At 29.9% G+C, this 21403-nt stretch overlaps 1 protein-coding gene across 5 annotated transcripts in view; it reads right to left on the reverse strand.

Annotated features, from left to right (window-relative positions):
* The window catches only part of LOC107451508 (uncharacterized), a 164960-nt gene that overhangs the window by 49887 nt on the left and 93670 nt on the right, over window positions 1-21403 (reverse strand). For all 5 annotated transcript variants that reach the window (XM_087154711.1, XM_016067629.4, XM_016067632.5 and 2 more), the window contains one exon: window positions 2549-2595. In XM_087154711.1, coding sequence (XP_087010837.1) covers window positions 2549-2595 — 47 coding nt within the window. The remainder of the gene's footprint in view (window positions 1-2548; window positions 2596-21403) is intronic.

Below are 21403 nucleotides of genomic sequence, written 5' to 3' on the forward strand. Positions count from 1 at the left end.
ATTGCCAAGAGTGAGGAAAGTGACTGCTTATTAGTGTTAAATTTATTAATTTCTAAGTGAATAAGAACAAGATTTGAGTACCTAAGCAACTTTGATATGTAAATCCAATAGATAGCTGATACGTTTTTCCTATTATTTCTCATTGTGTTGCATATAAATGTGGATATCATAGCTGCCAACCTTAGGAACCAAAAATTAGGAACACTATATGCAACAAAATTATGCACCAATTGCGATAGTAAGACAAAAATTTAACTATTAAATATTAACATTAATTGACAAATATTTAAATACCTTAAGTAAATTAGTACAACAAAACTATAAACACTATCCTTTGAGGGAAATTTATAATATTAATATTTTATAATTAGGATTACCGGTATAATAGTTTAAAAACAGCCATTACCTTTTAATATATAATTATTCTTCTCCAAATTATAAAAGACAGGTAAATAATAATCTACATCATAAGCAAATATTTCTGATGCAAGTGTTTAAATACTGCAATGCATTTTTTAAAAAATAATAATAGTTGTTTAAGATTCAATTTAGTGAAATGATCAGCAACAGCTATGGAATAGTATTTTCCAATAAAAAGCTACTAAAAATTACTTCTGCACAAAAATCACAAGAAGCTTGTGGCGATCAGAACTAGGGTTTAATTTCAAAGCAAAAATACTGCAATTTTAGGAAAATTCGGATTTTTTTATAAAAATATCAGATTTTCAGATTTGATTTAAAAATTAGGAACAAATCCGAAAAATTCTGAACAGTTGGCAGCTATGGGATATCATTGGAGGGATATAAATGAAGATTTTTTTAACCTTAGTTTTATTTTTTTGTTTTGTTGTGCAGTGTTAACCCAAGATCCATAGGAAAATTGGGGTTACTTTACCCACCTCTTACAAATTTTAGCAAATGTCATAACAACTGGTACAGTGAGACAGACTTTTAATACTAGGTTGTATTTTTTAAAATGTTGTTTATTTACATTGCATATTCGGCAAACCTGTTCTAGCAATGTCAAACTAACCTATTTTTATTCATTATACTTTATTCGTAAATCATCTGCAATTTTGTTTAAAGAAAAAAATTATTGGCAAAATATCAGATCAGATAGCAATCAGTTGTAACCACACCTGTATTGTAAATATAAATATTCCAATGACTCAGACTGCTTTTATTCTTATGACTGATGTTATTTTACTAATATTTTCATCATTGCTCAAGTTCTGTTTACATTATTGTCAGTATCTATGTTATGATTTGATTTTATTGATTAACAATCTATGTCTGATTATCTAACTTCTGTGTAATTCCTTTTTGTGTTTACCAGATTATGTATAATGATGTTTTATGTGTCTGAAATAATAAAATGAGCAAGACTCTCTCTAATCCTATTTTTACCTTATTTCTTGTATGTTACAATTCTCTAATTCAGAGAATGGTGAATCTTTAATAACAAAGTATGTCCCAAACGAAGTAACACTATTGGCAACCTTTTCACATTTATATGAGAGAAAATTAATATTCCCCAATAAAACTGCCAGTTCAGAATTAAAGTTTTCAAAATTAACTTCAATACTAGCTGATATACTTCATATGAAAACTAAGTTACTCTATTCAAGAATGATTTTCGCCAAGTGGTAGAGAAATGCAAATTGAAAAAGCAGTTGTAGGCAATAATATTTCAATATTTTGCCAGAATTTAAACACATTATCGTATGTTTATTAGGCATAATTTATAAATTCATATATATTGATGGATAAAATTATTCTGAATTAAATTCATAAATCCAAAAATGAAATATAGTTTTGCTATCACAACATTAAATGTAAAAATAAAATCTTCTAGAAAATATTGTAGAATTTAAATTTAGACATAAATAGAATATATGGAAAATAAGAGAGAATATATGGAAAAATAGAAGAAAAAAAAGTTCCATAGCTGCAAATTCAAAAAAATAGTTCAGTGAATTTAATAAAATGATATATAATTTATGTAAAACATTCCTAACATGAGGATTTTTTATAACCAATAGAAGGAAATAAATATATATATATATATATATATATATATCCGATACAAATGATTAGTACAAACTTAAACTGACTGATATATTCTCTAATATAGTCTTCGAGATTTAAAACTAAAAAACTTTATTTTTATGTTAATTATTTTCTCAAATTCCCAAATTTCAATAAATATAATTTTGAATAATTCAAATAGTTGTAATATGATCATAAAAATGCATATTAAATTTAATGATAACAAAAACTAAATATTTTGAACCAAGTTTAAAAGAAAGTTTTCAATAAAAAAAATTAAAATTTTAGAGTTACATTTTTTAAAAAAGTTACTTTATATTTCACTCTTACTTCGTTATTTAGTAATATTACAAACATAAATTCTCAAGTGGAATTCTTAAATTTCTCAATGTTACAGAATTTTTTAAAATCGACATAAAATCCAGTAAAACAGACAAAATCCGGTAGAATTGGTAGCACTGATTTAAGAAAACTATGAAGCACAAAAATTAATTTTTACCTGCTACAACCCCCAAAATCTTCAGGTGGATCACTCAAAGAGGCAACCTACAAAACAAAAACAATGTTACATTAAAATCAATAAAGAAAAAAATTAATGAAAAAATTTATTTCAGTTATTTAATACAGGGTAATAAATATACAGGGTTCTTCTGTGATGTTCATATTTAAAGACTTATATTTTACAGTTAATTTTCTTCAATTTATACTTTTAGAGATCTTGTATGGAACTTAAGTATAAAAAAATATTCATATGAGGGTTTACAAATATTTAAGTAATAAAAAAAAAGTTGTTTAAATCTGTCAAATCATATTTCAGGTAAATTATATCAAAGGAGAGGAAAGTGAAAAAGAAGTTATTTTATATGAATTCGGAAATAAACAGTGTTACTTCAAGAAAGTATTTACGTCTAATCCTTAAACTGCTTATTCACAAAAAAAACTAAGGAGAATGATTACAGAACACACTTAACATTAAAAATCAGAACCAGCTTAATTTCATAACTAATATAACTAAAGTTATAATCCTGTTGTACTGTACATTTAATTTAGGTGATCAACAAGAAACTTTGATACAAGATATTAGTGACCACATTGAATAATTATTATAACACAACTCAATCTATAAGAAAAATTACTTTTTTGAATATTAAGTAGACAACAAAAAGAGACAGAACACATAAATGCTTTTTTGTCCGATATGTATGTTTTTCCTCATTTTTAAAAACCATTGTCCTCTCCCAAAATAAGTATAAATATACAATGTTACGAGTGAATGATATGATGCAAGTTCATTAACAAACAAGTGCTCAGAGTGATGCTAAGTTTGGTAAATTGCAAAGCAGTAAGTTAATGTACAATTATTAAATAATCTGAATCATCCAAAGAAGTCACAAAGTGGCAAGTAAGATGTGGAGAGTCTATATACAAGTTTATCTCCACCTTGTAGTAGTAGTAGTAACAGGTTACTTGTAATAGTAACAGATAACTGTGTCACTAGAGTAGCATGAAACTGAGCATGTATTTAATCCATTCGGACTGCCCTTCAAATACGTAATGTCATTTAATTTTCATCCACTGTATTAGGATGAGAAACTGCACACGGTGTGTCTTAACCAAAGTTAAATGAAATACAGTGGTACCTCGAGATACGAGTGCCCTGACATACGAGTTATTTGAGATACGAGCTATCGAACGAGCGAAGTTTTGTTTTGAGATACGAGCGACATTTGAGATACGAGGAGCGACCATGCAAGCCCTTCTCGTCCTCGACAATGCTCCTGCTCAACCACCGAACCACGAACATGACATCCTCGAAGAGTTCAAGTTTATAAAGGTTCTCTATCTAACACTACTCCTATCCTGCAGCCCATGGATCAGCAGGTGATTTCTAATTTTAAAAAGCTGTTCACTAAGCACCTGTTTCGGCGCTACTTTGAGGTGACAGAGAACACAAACCTCACCCTTCGAGAGGATGTTAAAGTGGAAGGACCACTTTAACATCATAATATGCCTCAGAATTATTGATCAGGCCTGGCTGAGTGTTACAACGTGGACCTTGACCTCTGCATGGAAGAAACTGTGTCCTGAGAGAGTGTGTAGCCGAAAATTGTGCTGTGGCCTCAGTCTGTAGCTTCGAAGGATTCGAACCCGAAGTGCCAGTGGAGGAGGAGATTGTGTCTCTGGGAAAATCTATGAACCTGGTGATGGGTGAGAGAGACGTGAACGAGCTCGTCGAGGAGCACTCTCAGGAACTGACGACCGAGGAATTACAAGAGTTACAGTCGCAGCTGCATTCGGGAGTTCTGCATGAAATTGGTTTCCAGGAAGAGCCAGAGGTGGAGGAGGTTACCTCTACAAGTGATATAAAAGAGTTCTTGGGAATGTAGGAGAGAATTTCACAGTTCATGGAAAAGAAACACCCCGACAAAGTTGCAACTGGTCGTGCATCGGAGCTATTTAATGACACTTGCCTAACTCATTTCTGCAGCATTCTGATAAAGAGGACGAAACAAACCTCCTTGGACAGCTTCTTTTAATCCGGCTAAAAAAGCAAAGACCAGTGAAGAGAAAAGCAGTGACTAAAATTAAGCATGCAGTAGCATTTAAGTTGTGTGTAAGTGACCAAATACAAAATATGTATTTACACTTTGTAAAACCAGTTTTTTTTTGCTTTACATTCTCTTTTATTATGTTTTTATACAATATTTGTCATTTATAAATACATTTTTCTTATTCAAAAACACGTAACAAAAACAATTGGGGGGTAGCATTTTTGGGGCTGGAACGGATTAATGGCATTTCAATTAATTTCAATGGGGAAAATTGCTTTAAGATACGAGCTAATTGACATACGAGCAAGGTTACGGAACGAATTAAACTCGTATCTCGAGGTATCACTGTACTCTTACACCTAAAAAATTAGAAGAGATTCTGAATTTACAAAATCAAAATAATCTGTGCAGAGATTTTTAAAAAAATCCACTTTGAACATTTTTGCGCACGAAGTATGATATTTTGGAAAATCTGGCGTTGTTTTATATCAATAGAAAGGAAAAAATGATATAATAATAATTTTTCAGTTGTAATTCTATTAAACTTTTATTATTTCAACATTTTATTGCTGATAAAATATGAAAATATAATATAATTTAATTATAATTACATCAATTTAAACATGTGAAGCATTATATCTACGAACAACGCTCAAAAGGTGTTTAGGATAATCCGGGGAATTTGCAGCAACCTTATTCATTTCCCAGGAAGACTTTAAGAAATTAAAATCTACGCACTCCATTGCCTGCTCCCCAAAAAATGCTAATCCTTCACCGTTTTTGTCACAGAACTGTTCAATGTGAAAAAAAAAACTGCATGAACCTTTGGTCTAACGCTGACACCTAAGTCCATGTAACTCTTTTTGAAAGCTTCTATACATGCTTTGTAATTTTGGTCAAGATTATTTCCGAAACATGCAGAAACCACTTTTTTGAAGTCGTCAAATACTTTAACATACTTCAGTAATGCTAGATTTTTAAACTGGCGCAGAAGGTCTACTTTATCCAAAAGTGTTTTGCATGCATTTCCTTTAAACCCAAAACATTCTCATCTGATTTCACGCTGAACGTGACAAGCTTCAGTCCATGTCAGCGATTCATTTTCACGCTCTTTCAACATATGCGTGAAAACAGTGTTAACAACACCAAGCATAAGGTGTAATTCTGGCGGTGGAATAATGTCTAGGAATGTTTTGCCTCCAATAGTTGTAATTAGCGGCGGATGAATGCACTTGAAATAATCTTTCGCTTTGTTTTTTTAACCTTTTCCTTCAGTCAGCCAACTTGTATAATACAATTAAACATTTTCGAGGGATCTCAATTCGCCACAGCGGCTTAGCTCATCTTTATTGGCACAACAATAAGTGCATAGGTATGCGCTGCTGTGCTACATTATACCTACCAAGATATTCGCCAACTTCAAATCGGTCGCAATTGTGCCGTGAAAAGGACTTACAATCAACGTTGAAATGAGTTGATCTACATTCTTATAATTTTCTTGTGCACTCGGAACGGCTGCTAGAATGAATAGTCGTTTAACTCCAGAATCCTTAAATTTCCTGGCAGCTATCCCCTCATCATACTTAGCACGCTTACCGCTGCACTCGAAGTCCTACTCATTTGATTGTGCAGAAAGACATATTTTTAAAAATCCACCTCCTCCATCAATACCCATTTTTAAGTGAACAGTCAGTACACCTCGTTTATTTTTCACATACTGAACAAAAGCAGGAGCATCTTTGCAGTAAACTCCAAGCGCAGGAGCATCCGAGACTTCATCGCCTTTTATACAAACGAAAGGAAATTCCTTAAAATCAAAATAATCGTTGACAGAATGAGCTTTAAGTTTTGTTTTTAATCCTAGTTCAATTGCTTTTCTACTTCGTGTACACACACGAATGGAAGCTGCTATTTTTAAAGATTTAAGTTTTTATTATTTTTGTTTTTTAAATAGTGCTTCACCAACTATAATTAACAATTAATAAACTTCTAATAATTATAAAATTTATTATAAAAGGTTATTATGAATATTTAATACAAATATATTTTTTTTTCTATTTATAAGTATAAAATGATGTTAACATTTTTGAAATATCGTACTTCGTGAGCAAAAATGCTCAAAGTGGATTTTTTTAAAAATCTTTCCACAGATTATTTTAATTTTTCAATTTTTATTATCTAAGAACATTGTAAATTCAAAATCCTTTCTAATTTTCTAGGTGTAAGAGCATTTTATTTAATTTTAGTTAAGGTGCATCGTGTGCAGTAAACCAAGCATTTAGAGAGTAATGCTGCAGAAGGTTGCATGGTCAATATAGAGATGTAATGTAGAATTAAGCATCTCTATGATATAATCTGTAAATATAATCGAAGTTTTTGACCCACCCACAAACACAAAAAAACCTGGGTGGGTTTTCTTAAGGAAAAATAAATAAATAAATAAAAAATTAATAAACCCAGACTCAACTGGATTTTTTATAAACATAATCAAAATAGATTATAATAAAGAATAAGATAAAAGAGAAATAGATTTAAGAGATTCCATATTTATCTTAAATATATTGATTCTGGAATTTTCAAATCAAAGCTAACTAATAGTTTAAAGACTAATTCCTAAATCTAATAAGAAAATTGTTAAATAAACAGTTAGCTGGCCTAAAAAAGGCTTACTATAACTAAAAAAAGAAGCTGTAACTTATGAATGCTTAATAATAAATAAATAAAACAGAAAATAGCATATTTTTCTGATTCCAGAAAAGCCCAATAACACCCACCCAGGTCGGGTTTTTTTTTTTTTTTTAAAGAATCCCTTTTTATTTTTCAAACCCTGAAATGGTGATTATCAATAGAGTTAGTAATTGACAAGTCCAGAAACAAGCACAACAGGTACAGAGGTGCAAGTGGCAAAACATGGTTTTGGAGCAACAAAAAAGCAATTTTGAAGCAGCAAAACAAAGTTTGGAGCATATTTAATAAATAGAATTAAAACAAGAATTTAATAACAAGAACTTTTAATTTTGTTCATTAATAACATATCTTATTTTTTACATTTTTTTGAAGGTCCCTGCATTAACAAATTAAGTTTCTTTTTGGTACCTTCCAATGCTTTTAAATATTTTGCCATCCTCGACTTAGCCTCAGATAAGAGGATCTGTTCGCGTTCTATAATCGGCATGTCTTTATTATTTTACCCATCTTTAATATTTTTTTCAGCTGCGGCTAAGAGATCCTGAGAAGCCATAATTGTTTTCTTTTTTTTTTTTTTGCAAATCATTTTCAGCAGCTTTCAATCTGCTTTCTTCAGTTTCAGTGTTTTTCGCTTTTTGCTTTCTTTTTTCTCAACCTCTAATCGAGCAGAATAATTTTTAAATGCTGCACGAGCCACTTTAATCATATCTTTGTTAACTTTAAAGTTATTTAAACCTCTATTTTGTTGATATGTAACACAACTTCTCTCAAACCATTAACACTATGCAAATTTAAACTTGCCTTATAGTAAAGTAGCTTTTTGTTCACACTTAAACCTCTATCAACATCAGCATTCCCATGTGCTACACACAAAAGAGCTTTGTTATAAGAGGATATTTGATATTTCCCAAATTATCTTTCTTCACAAAATAGTTTTTCCAAAACTAACTTTCTGGTTCCCCATGTAACCTTGTCCCTTCATCTAGTAACAAAGATGCCTCTCCAGGTTTTATAATGGATGGGGTTACTGTAGCCAGATATCTTATTGACTTAAAAGAAGTTCCATCCATTCTCATTACAGGATGCAACACTTTAAGATGGTACAGTAACCTATTTTTAAGAGGCAATGCTTTTAATAAATTTTTTGCGCATGCCAAGTAAAAAGACCTGGCACCTAAATACATAATTTTTTTTTTCTGAAGAAGATAAGGATGTCATCGCCTTTGTGGTATCTAGTCCAACATCTATTAAATGTGAATTTTGCCAAATTTCTGCGTTTTCTACATCCAATGATTTTAAGTCCTTTCCTGACAAACATGAAAAGCAGAACTCTTTAAAAAACGCACTAACAATGCTTTAACTAGGAACACCATTTCATCATACAGCAAGTGACTCAATGGTGTTTCAGTTTGGAAAAGACCTAAAAATTTATTTAATATTGCCGAAATATTTCTTTAAAAAAAAAAGAGCTTTTGGCAAAAGAAATTTAAATAAATTCAATATTGAGTAGCTCATACTATTTTTTTAAATTAATAATTACTTTATTTAATTCTGTAAAAGGTAATTCAAAACTCTAATTAATTTGACTATTATTTAAGGTTATCAAGTGTAATTTTCTTAAAATTTAAATGAATGTTATTTGTAATAGTATATCCAACAAAACATTAACAAGATTAATATTGATCATACCAGATTTATAAAAATATGTAAAGAATTAAGCAAATTAACTTAGCAAATTAAATTAAGAACTTTAATAAATTTATATAAAAAATGTAAATTAGCGAATGGCCCCTAATAAATTTTTATTAAAATTGATAACTTATAAAGTATTTCATTAATGAAATGATTAAAAAAAATTAAATAATTTTAAAATGCAAATACAATGAGTATTGAAGCTAAAAAAAATTTTTCAGAAGTAAATTATTATATTGTCTCTACACTCATAATATTTAACAAATCTGTGATAATTAAAATTTTTTATATCAATTGTTTTAAATCAAATCATTAAAAGATGAATTGAAGTATTTTTGAATGAAAAATCTTAAAAACATAAGATTTTCTGCTGCATTTAAAATATTGAAACCCCCTCTCTTCATACTTATTTAAAATCTTGCCTCTGGATATTATTAAGTTATTTCCTAAAGCAAAATAAGGGCATTGAAAATTTTGAAGGTAATAATACAATAATAAAATGCAATAAGAAAAAAAAATATTAGTAAAAAATGTAATAAAGTAAAATAATTGTTTAAATATGCAATTAGTGGATGGTCCCTCAGATAAAAATTCATGTTATGAAACTCAATTAATTCTTATCTTTATTAAATTAAATGAATAAAAGGGAGATGGAAAGTTTGAGGTTATGAAGTTTTGTGATTCTTGACTGTTCTGAGGATCAACATGAAAATATGTACTTAGTGGATGGTCCCCTAGTTAATTCAAAGATCATGGTACTAATCTATAAATAGAATAGCGCAAGAAGGCCATTAGCTTGCCATTGACGAAGACGATGGCACTTCAATAACGATGAAATCAACAAAAGAAAAAAAAAATTCTTCCGCTATTAAAATTTGGTAATGTTCAGTTGGTCCCCAAAAATTTTTTGGCGCAGATTCGGTGCAAATTTAGCATAAAATGCCGTTTCTGAGCAGTAATGCGAAAAAATATACCGATTTGGTGCAAAATGCGCAGCACTTGAAGCCTTGAAGGTAGAATGGTCAGAGTGCAATTATGAAGTTGAGAATTTATAAAAGCAAACTAACCAGCATCAAATAAATGACCAGGGTTTGAAAAAACCCAGCCCACATGGGCATTTTTCAGGTTTTTTCACGATACAATTAAATTTCCCCAAGAGATAAGTGCTTTTATAAATATATTCAACATACATACTTATATGTACTAAAGATGAAAGTAAGAGTTTCTCCAAGAGATAAATGCTTTTATAAATACAGTACGGAACCGATTATCCGGAACGGTCGGGACGATTGCTATTCCGGATAACTGATTTTTCCGGTTTTCTGAATCGCTACAAAAAGCCGTTTTTTTTATTGTTAAACCCAACTAAAAAATTGGAAATAATCTTAAAAATAAGAAAAAACGATGAAGTAATACACTAATGATTATTTCCAAAATGATGGTAAGGTAAACATCTTTAAAAAAAGAAAGAAAAATCGTAAAATCTTATGAAGAAAAAAAAATTTCTTTTTAAAAATGGCGAGAAAGTTTATCGAATTTCTTTCCGGTTTTTGGGTTTCCCGGTTTTCTGATTTCCAGATAACGGGTTCTGTACTGTATATTCTACATTCATACTTATATATATACTAAATATAAAAGGTATTAGTACTAACGGAAAAAATAATGCTGGGTTATTACCAAAGGGATTAATTGAAGAAATAGTTATGAGAATAACTATTTTAGTCATATTCTGCTTTCTAAACGTATAATGAATTGCATAATGATAAAGTTACTAAAATGAATTTTAGAAAAATAAAAAGCATCATATGATAAGTAATTAGTTTAAAATTATGAATAAATAAACACATAATTTGTTTAAATTTAATAAATAGAATTTCTAGAAGCATTGTATACCTTTATGAAATGAAATGCACACATCTTTTGTGGCACATGGTACGTTCATTTCTATTTTTCAATGTATGGGTTCTTTATACTTCTTAAAATGTACAAAAAATTATAAATTTTTTTTTTTTATACATTATGCTTTTGAAATGAAGGAAAAAGGATAATAAATTTTGAGCATTTTTTTATTTTTATTATTAAGCATTTGTAGTTAATCTAAGTATATAATTTCAGATTTTAATGAACATACAGAAATGATTATTAAATTTAATTATTAATCATGTACCAATGAAAATATTAGGAATAACCCTAATCTACAATATGCATTTACCAAGCGAGCAAGATGTGACGAAAAATATAAAAAGTGGTAACTATTTTATTTGTTAAAACTAAAATTTTAGATAAACAGTTAAATTTTAAAAAATACAGTTGTTAAGATAGAAATAAATATAAATCGAACCATTATAAATGTGTTTTGGTAGTAAAATTGAGTATTTTATTACCACTCTCTATACTTTTAAGCGCAGCCTGCACTACTGATTTACAGTCCATTAACCCTTTCCACTCTAGAGGTGACTGTTAGTAACCACTGCTGCCTGTAAATACCCACCACTCTAATTGGGAAATTTTTTTCATCTTAATGTTTAGTAACCACTTCATTCAGTAATCTCCGGGTATTATATGGTAAGTTTGTAAAATATCTTGCAAAATGTTAGCAGTTGCATCCATTTCTTCAAATGTTGAAAAGACTGAGTGCAAAGGGTAATAATTTCATTACATATTCACTATATACCTTTCTTTGAAAACTAGCAAAATTTTTAAATAATAAAATACAATTAGCAAATATTACATAAAACACATTTTAGGTTCTCGTTAAAATGTAAAATAAATGTTCATTTAGTTAAACAGTGTATTAAATTAAGATTCTTCCTGCAATATTAAAATAAGTTTTATGTAAGATAGCTGCATAGGCTTTTACAGTGTAAAAATAATCAGTTTCAGGGTTCATACTCAAAAAGAATAAATATTTTCCCAAACTTATTCAGTTCTCCATGTTGTTTTACGCAAAATTTCAATTTTTTTTTTAAATTCAATAAAATTTATATTTAATTAATAGGTAAATTAGAATTATTAATAAAATAGCGAAGCGAAGAAAGCATTAATAAATTATTATTACTTTTAATAATTCAGGTTATTTTGAATTTTGCCAACTCTTATTAGAAATAGCCAAGGATTCATAGAATAATTAATAGAACAATCATTAGAATAATCAAGGTTTTCCATGTCGTTTTACGTAAAATTCCAGAATTTTTTTTTTTAAATTCAATAAAATTTATATTTTATTGAAAATAAGAAAAGGTAAATCAGAATTATAAATAAAATCGCATCTCGAAGAAAGCATTAATAAATTATTATTACTTTAAAAAAAAAACAGGCGACTTTAATAATACCAACTTTGATTAGATATAACAAATCGTCAAAACTATAAATGTGACTAAAAGGGAAAATAAGAAAGGTAATTAACTTGGCAATATTAAACAAAACAAAAAAAAATAATTTTATAAGTACAAAGTTGAAGGAAAAAATAATAAGAATGCATAAATAATCTGCTTATAATATTGAAGTTAAATAAAAATAAGAAAGGGAATTTACTTAGCAATATTAAACAAAACAAAAAATCAATTTTATAAGAACAAAGTTGTAGAAAAACATAATAAGAATACATAAATAATCAGCGTATGATTGAAGTTAAATACTATTCATTCAACGTTTTTAAAAACTAAAACGCAATAAACAATTAAAACCCAATACATAAGCATCAATAAAAAAAAATTTATTATAGAAAAAATAAGCACCGCTAAGATTGCAAAATTTAATAGAGTGATACTAATCTAAAACGAAAATAATAATTAGAAAAACATATTTTTAAGATCAATTATCAAACCATCTTAAAAAAAACTAACAAATATATAAAAAATCCATATTTAATTAAAATGAATCCATATTTATTAAATTAAATCAAATCAAATGAATATCTAAAAAATAATGCTTTTTATCAACAAGCAATAATAAATAAATACACGTTATATTTTTAATACTTAGCTAAAAAGTGAATAAATTATCTTAAAATATGAAGAAAAAAAGCATTCAATCATTTTGCAATGCAAAATAAAAATTCAAATGAATTTTGGGTATAGTTCATAAGTTAAAAGACTTTTAAAAGGCCAAAAACCAAAACAGCGAGCTATTACCAATTATTTTGTTAGTAACTCTCTATATTTTGTTAAATAAATCAGTTTACTCCTATTAGCTAATTATTTTCAGTTATTTTCTTTTTTCTTCCACAAAATTAAACAAAACAAAAACAAAAAATAGAACGCCAACAGTAAGTACACTTTTTGAATTTCGTATGAACAATAATATTTATTTCTTTATTACTTTATTTTTTAAAGAAATCGGTTGTAATTATTATAAGCTGTATAGAAGTTATTAATTTAATATAAACGCAAAATAAAAACACTTATTGAAATGAATTATATGTTAATTACATATTTACAAATACATTACATATTTAATAGAAATTTAAGACAAGAAAACGCAAATAGATAACAGATATAGCTAATAGAAAAAGTTTGTGTACTGTACAATTTACATCAAAAATATTTCTGTAACATGAACTACTTTTAACTGGAAAGAATAATGTTAACAAGGTTTGACTGTATTAAAAGTTATTTTTTGGAGGAAATTATCTTCGAATCAATCGGTGCAAATTCTTTTACAATCGCTCAATCAGTTTTAAAGAACGCAAAAAGTGATTTTAACATTAAGGGAACCAAACTTTCATCCGCTCTCCTGATTAGATTATATCAGAATCCGGCCTTATTTCAAGATGAAAAAATCCAAATATGACATGTTTATTCAGAGAAAATATGTTTTTGTGACTGATTTCGTAACTTAATTAATAGTTAGCACTAATTAATTTGCATATTTGAGGTATCCCCCAGAAACCGTTAAATTTACACTTAGTTTGTGTAAATCCGATCATTAAAACGAGTTCTTTCGGGTGATATCTTTTTTTTTATTTTGCCTACTGTATAGACTTTCTTTAGACATAAATTTATTGTGCATACATTGGACAAATGGGTATGTACAAAATTGTATGAAACACACTTGCACAATATTTGTATGTACAGTGCGCAAAATAAAAAACGGACAACCCTGAATAACTCTTGATCTAAAGATCGGATCTTCAGTTCGAGATTCGACTCCATTTTTATGGCTCAAGGGGTGACCTCTGATATGCTAATTAATTAATGCAGACGATATTTTAAATTACGAAATCAGACACAAAAATGAACTTTTTCTAAATAAACATATTTTTCAATGAATTCTGATTTTTCACCCCCAAATTATAAGGGGTAGTCGCAATCTGGGAAATATGGTCCCCATAGTCAGATCAGGACGGCGATTCAAAGTTTGAACCCCCTAATGTTAATTTCATTTTCTTGCGTATTTCTCCACATCTCGAGAACGTTTAAAGCGAATTGAAAAATCTTTGTACAACATTATAAAATTCGTTTATCCAAAGACAATATCAAGCAAAAATTAAATTTTAGTAAATATTTACTGTTTTATACTATTTTATTTAAGAACAGTAGTAAAACTTTTGAATAATAAGGTATCTAAGCTTTTCGCATAATTTTAAAGTATCTAATTTTACAAGGCAAAATACAAAATTTGAGCGAAATCGGTTGAATAGCTCCTGAAAAATTAAAGTTTAAATAAACGATGTTTTTAAAATTCGATTTCTCAGGAACTATTCAACCAATTTCGTTCAAATTTTGTATTTTTCCTTGTAAAATTAGATACTTTAAAATAATGTAAAAAACTGTATACCACACTATTCACAATTTCTTCGACTATTGCTAAATAAAATATTAAACAATAGTAAATATTTACTAAAATTTATTTTTTGCATAGATTTATTTTTGGACAAACAAATTTTATAATTGTGTGCAAAGATTTTCAATTCGCTTAAAAATATCTCGAAATACACGAAAAATGAAATTAACATTAAAGGGTCAAAACTTTAAATCGCTCTCCTGATCATACTATTGGGACAATATTTCTCAGATCCCCTTATATTTTGGGGGTCAAAAATCCGAATCAGTCATAAAAAATAGAATAAAAAGGCATGTTTATTCAGAGAAAGTACATTTTTGTGCCTAATTTCATAACTTACATCCCCTTCAATCATTAAGATGGAGTCCTAGAACGTGAAGATCCGATCATTCGATCAAAAGTTATTCAGGGTGGTCCAGGTTTCTTTTTTTTTTGCCCACTGTACACATGTAAAATATATGCATGTACAATTGTACACAAATATATTATGCATAAGTAGATTCATTTACTGAATGTACATATATCGTACACTTTTTACACCACATTTTCTTGAAAAAGCAGTATAATTGGAAAGCTGAAATGTTCAGCTTTAAAACTTTCTTTTGAGAACTAAGATCGGTTTTTATTTTTCTAATTCGCTTCTATATATTATCTTTTGCTTTTGTGGGCATTTTTAAAAGCGTTTCGGATCGACTATATTAGTTTTAATATTTTATGCATACTTTTTTCGGACAATATTATTTTTAACATTTAAGTTTGGTCTTAAGAATTAAGAGAATTTTTTTTATTTTTTCCAAATTTACAACTTGTTTTTATTTTATAGCTATTAGTTTTTTTAATTTAATTTAAACATTTCTAATAGATAACTTTTATATATTTTTTTCTCTTTCCCACCAATGATATAGCTAAGTTTTGATTTATTTTCAATAGTGACTTAATTTATTTATATACAAACATATAATATTTATAAAACAATTTGTTTTGTAAAAAAAAAAAAAAACTATTCGAACGCCGAATATTCAGTATTCGGCTAATCGGTCAAATCATTATTCATTAAATCCTTAATCATTATACAATAAATTATACTGTTTGTACTGCATGATATAATAATATATGGTATACAATCGTCGTTACTTGTAGTAGTATATTTAGATTACTTGTAATCCAGATTACACGCAATGGATAATTGTAATCACGATTACGGTTGTAATAAAAATTATAAAAAGAGTCAAACCTCTATTTAACGAAGTCGCTAAATCCCGATAATAAGTTCGTTATATGGAAAATTCGTTAAATAGAAAATCTCCTTTTGAAATACTTAAAGGACACAAAACAGCTTTTTATTTCATAAACACTGAACATAATTAAAATAGCAATTCATACACCTTCATCTTGTGAATTAGTATCTACTATTTATTTTATAAATCTTAACCATAAAAAAAATCTGCTTGAAAGTAAGAATAGAGCAAAACATTATCCACTGTTACACTAGCATGTTACATACATTTTCAACTAAAAAAAGTTCAATTTATGCATAAAACTACAGCTGCATTTATTATAAAAGTAATTTTAAACATACATTACCACATGCGTTCTTAAGTTTAATTGCTACTGATAAAACCAGTTCATTTTGTCTGAGTTTTTCGTTTGAAATGCAAATAAAAAGGGAAGGGTTTTTACTGCTTTCTCTAATAGTTAAGTGGCGGCTTCGATAATCAATTCAAGGTTTTTCCCCCCCATAAAATTCGTTTAAAATGTTCCGAAATAATTTGGGAAATAAGGAGAGTGGATCTCAAAGAAAAATTCGCTAAATAGAAAATTCACTTCGCTATTTGGAAGTTATTTTAAGAATAAATTTCCAAAATGTTCTTGGTTCCTCGAAAAAATTCGCAAAATAGAGAAAAGTTCGTTAAATAGAAGTCCGACTGTATTTATATTCATGATTGCGCCCAATTGATAACTGTAATCGATTACATTTTTGCCTAACTCTATGTAAACAGAGATCATGATTACGTGAAATCGCAATCACAAGTAATTAATTACATAGCAGTAATTATCTGTAATCTATTACATTTATTATCACTCGAAAACTGTAATTGACGCCCAACTACCGTTTGTACCCTACTTTAATTTTAAATAGAAACCCAATAGATTCTAACGAAATAATAAAAAAATTTCAGTAGTTCTTTTTTTTTTCGAAAAATGAGATTTCTATTTTCATCTTCTTAATCTGAAATTGGCCATTTAAAACATTTTGTACTGCATCCAGTTCTAAAATCGCGTCCAGTTTTGTACTCCAACCAGGATGATAATTTTTTTTCTAACGGCACTGAACTTTCGTTCTTTACCTCGGAAGTGTTGTTCATTTAACGTTACCCACGCCACAAATACCCGTTTATAGGGTGGGCCACATTCACACAACAGAGAACCAGAGAGAAACATCCATGCTCTGAGCGGGATTCGAACCCGCAACTATTGGCTTCACAGTCAGGCACGCTGACCGCTCGGACACCTGGCCGGCTGATGATAATTATAGTGAAATGATGAAGAAATGTATAAAGTACTACAGCTCCTTGCTCTAGCACTTTATACATAACTTTCTTTAGAAAAGTACAAAAAGTACTTAGAAAATTACTTGAATCTTTTTAAACTTTTAAGATAATCAAATCAATTTTATTTTCATTAGTTGCCAAATGCGATTCACTACAAAATTATGAAAAAACTTTTTTAAATGTTCTTAGTACATGCGCAGTATAAAAAAAACTAGCTTAAATATCCTAACTTGAGTAGTTTTTAACGAATTTATTTAAATCGAAAGTTTTGTGATTAATCCTAAAATGCTCTAAAAATTTTGTTTAATTCCATTGAATATCTATGAAGTTATAATGAAAAAACCTAGGGCGAAAAAATAAATTTTTTATTCCTTATCTCCATAAATATTTTCTTAAATCTCTATAAATATAAGCCTTAAATCTCATTGGTAAGTATGAAAAATCGTATGAACTAAACACCTCTAGAGTTACAAAATAATCCTTGAAGTATTTCATGAGAAATTTAGAAAAATGTCAAAAACTGAAAGCGTCTCTTCCATTATTGTGTGTGTATATATATAACAATGAACAAAAAAAATTCCAATACGAAGAATAAATTATTGTAGAGTCTGTAACATACTTAATTAATAAAAGTCATAGGATAATGCAATTAAGAGAAAAGTCATTTCAAATGGGAAATTGAATGCAAGCATACAAAGGCATTCTCTCATACAGATGACATCTTGTGGGATGGCGTTCCATGCCTGTTGCACTTGGTCAGTCAATACAGGGATATTTTTACAACCACCGTTGAACACCCAACCAAATTTTCGGGTTTACGACTACTAATGCTCAACTACGAAGCCTTGTAATTTTGAACAAAATCCCGAATACAAAACTCCTGGATTGGGAGAAATTTTGCCTTCGTGGAGGACTTCTTTGATGGCACTAACCACCATGGAGAGGGAGACCACGAGAACCTTGCACGGTTAGCCTGACGGTAAAGGGACTCTAACCCAAGATCCGTCTACCACAGAGAATATTTCATGTCAGCACTGTGGTCGGTGCGGAATCCGTACCGACCAACCATCGCTGGGTTCGAACCAGGTTCACCTCATTGGAAGGCGAACGCTCCATTCCCTGAGCCATCGCGGCGGGGATAGTTAATGCTGGTTGTCGATGACGCTGAAGTTGTCGATATCTCATGCATGTTCGATTGGTGAAACATTTGGTGTTCTAGCAGGGCAAGGCAGACATTCTGTACAGTATGAGAAAATATCCTCCTGAATGCTGCTCATGAATGGAGACAAACCAAGTTGAATCACCAGGTTGAGGTTTGCAGTCAAGTTGCGTGGAATAACCAAGAGAGTGTTCCTGCTGTCATGCTTCCCAGACCATAACTCCAGGTGTGGGTTCAGTAAGTCTAGGCCGGATACACTCACCTGGCCTCTTTTTAAACAATATACGGCTATCACTGGCACCAAGGCAGAACCGACTTTCATCAGAAAACACAATAGCGAATCCAGTGAGCTCTTAACTCGACACCACTCACGTCGTTAAAGGCAGAGTGGAATGCAAGCATCTCGCTAGAAGCTGTAACTTGCTCACTAACAGTTTGTCCTATCACTGCAGTGCCACCCTCAATTGGAATTTCTGATGCAGACGCAGTACGGTGCGTCACAGCCATACGCCATAAAAGGCGGTCTTCCCTCTGACTAGTGGCTGCACAAAACCCGGTCTTCTTGAAGCAGAACCCTGCCTTAACCTCTGCTGCCAACAATCCTGCATAGTAGATCATGGGTCCCCTTACCGTCAGAGTGCAATTCAAATGCGGTTTAGTTCCATCGTAAAGTCTTCCATGAAGGCAAAATTTCTCCTAAAATTTGATCCAGGGGTTTTATGGATCAAAATTACAAGTGTTGGGCTGTTGAACGACAGTGGATCCATTTTTCCCCAGTCCTTTCTGCGAGGAAAGAAAATCCTCTCAGCTGCTATTAGACGGTTTGGTTTTGTTCGTCTTCTTAAAGGCGACTACGAGCAATGGATTTAAAGCAACCCTCATTTGCCTTCTTGGTGTTAGATAAAATTGAAACACTATTTGAAAGGTACTCGGAAAAACTATATTAAAAATATTTATAATCAACTTTTGCATTTAATAATCTTGTAATGACAGTAATTTGAAAATCTTCAATTAGTTTTGTACTTACCTTTTGTCAGACTGAAACCATTGCATTAAAATTGCAGTAATTAAAAAGAAACATTCTATGATTGTTAAGAACGAAAAATTTAATTGCGAAATTATTTTGTTTAACTATATATAAACCGCTTAAAAACTTTAATATTTTAATAAAAAAAAAATTTAATATCTTAATTTACTATCTATATTTCATGCTAGATAAAAAACTTTTTTCGGATTTAAAAATAATGACAATCAAAACATTCCGATTTTTTAAATTAATTATAATTAATTTAAAAATTGTTCCGCAATTAATCTGTCAGATTAAAATTATTTAAAAGCTTTTGCGTCTCAGTCATAACATCCAACACATAAACGGTTAAACTAAGGACAATTGTGTTTTAACAGAGGGAAAAAAACTTTAAAATATAAAATAATAAAATTTACAATTTTTTTTTTAAAAAGCTGCCTCTTTGGCAGCTTTTAAAAAATTGACCTTTTTGTGGTTCAGGAATTCACAAAAAGGTCAACCAGAAGACTAAATTTTTAAACTTAAAATATTTTAGCTAACAAAATATCATTTTCAAGGTATAAAACTGAAGATTTGGAAATAATAACTTTAAATTTATCAATATAATTTTTCAATAAACAATAGGCTGTTAAATGAAGGCCTACATCATTTAATTTTTTATTTGATTTTTTTCTTCCTTTTTTTTGAAAAATTAACACTAATAATAGAAAATAGAATAAATAATTAAAGAAAACTGCTTCAGGGCAGGTTATCTTGCACAAAACATTTCAAATTTTGATTTTCAAAAAAAAAAAAAAAAAACCCGAGATACACTTTTGATATTTCACTTCCGACACAAAAATAGATAATTAATTGTACTGTGTTAATTGTTCTGTTTAAAGCAAGATTTGTATAGTTGTTGTTGCATTGTTCTTCCCCATGTAACATAAATACAAGTTAGTTCCATTAAAACGTCCCTAGCAACCATTTTAACTTGGCCTCAGTTAGGTTCCAAATTGGCTCGATATGGGTCCTAATAAGAACATGCACCGATGGACCAATACGGGGATGCCCAGATATTTTAATATAGGTAATAAGGCCGAGATAGCCAGGTTGGTAGGGCACCATGTCCAAGAGTCGATCCTCGCCGACCGAAGGCTCCCCGTGTAGTAAATGCTGACTGATGCACGATAAATGTGTCGAGTCGCAAAGTCCTCCATGTTACCATAACAAATCAAAACCTCTGGGGGTACTGATCCAGAACAAGGCTACGGAGTTGAACATGAGTAGCCGTAAACCCATAATTGGGTCCGCTGTTCAACGACGGATAAAACAAAATAAATTATTGGTCCCAGAATGGCCTATATAGGGCCTACATTGGCCAATATAGAACTTACATTGGCTAAATAATGGATATATAATCTCGGGCGAATCTGACAGTTCTATACAGGATCGATAATGATTGTAAATTGGCTGTAAAATATCGGGTGAATTCTATATAGGGCCAATATCGGAAAAATGAAGACCCTTTGAACCCTTACTGAGCAAAGATTTATGAATATTGGCCCAATGAGGGCCCAAGTTATTTTGCTGCTAGGGATCCTCCACTTATGCTTGATCCAGGAGTACCTTCGTCTTCTGAGTTGGGTTCAAGATTACAAGGCTACGAAGTTGAGTTAAAAACCTAGAAAATGTCGGCTGCACATTAGAGTAGGCCCTTGGATATGTTTGCTTACACTGGGAACTCATAAACATGCAAATTCACGTGACCCCTTAAACCAAACGAAATGTGAAATTGTCACATCTTTCCGTACGACAACGGTTTTAACAATATGAAGTACGCTCTGTTGGTCCCGTATCGCAAAAGTAAACCATTGTAGATAAGGTTGCAGTATTTAGCTACTTTGAAAAAATAATAAAA

Source organism: Parasteatoda tepidariorum, chromosome 11 (genome assembly GCF_982258835.1).
Source record: "Parasteatoda tepidariorum strain Cologne lab strain chromosome 11, Ptep-v5.0, whole genome shotgun sequence".
NCBI lineage: Eukaryota > Metazoa > Arthropoda > Arachnida > Araneae > Theridiidae > Parasteatoda > Parasteatoda tepidariorum.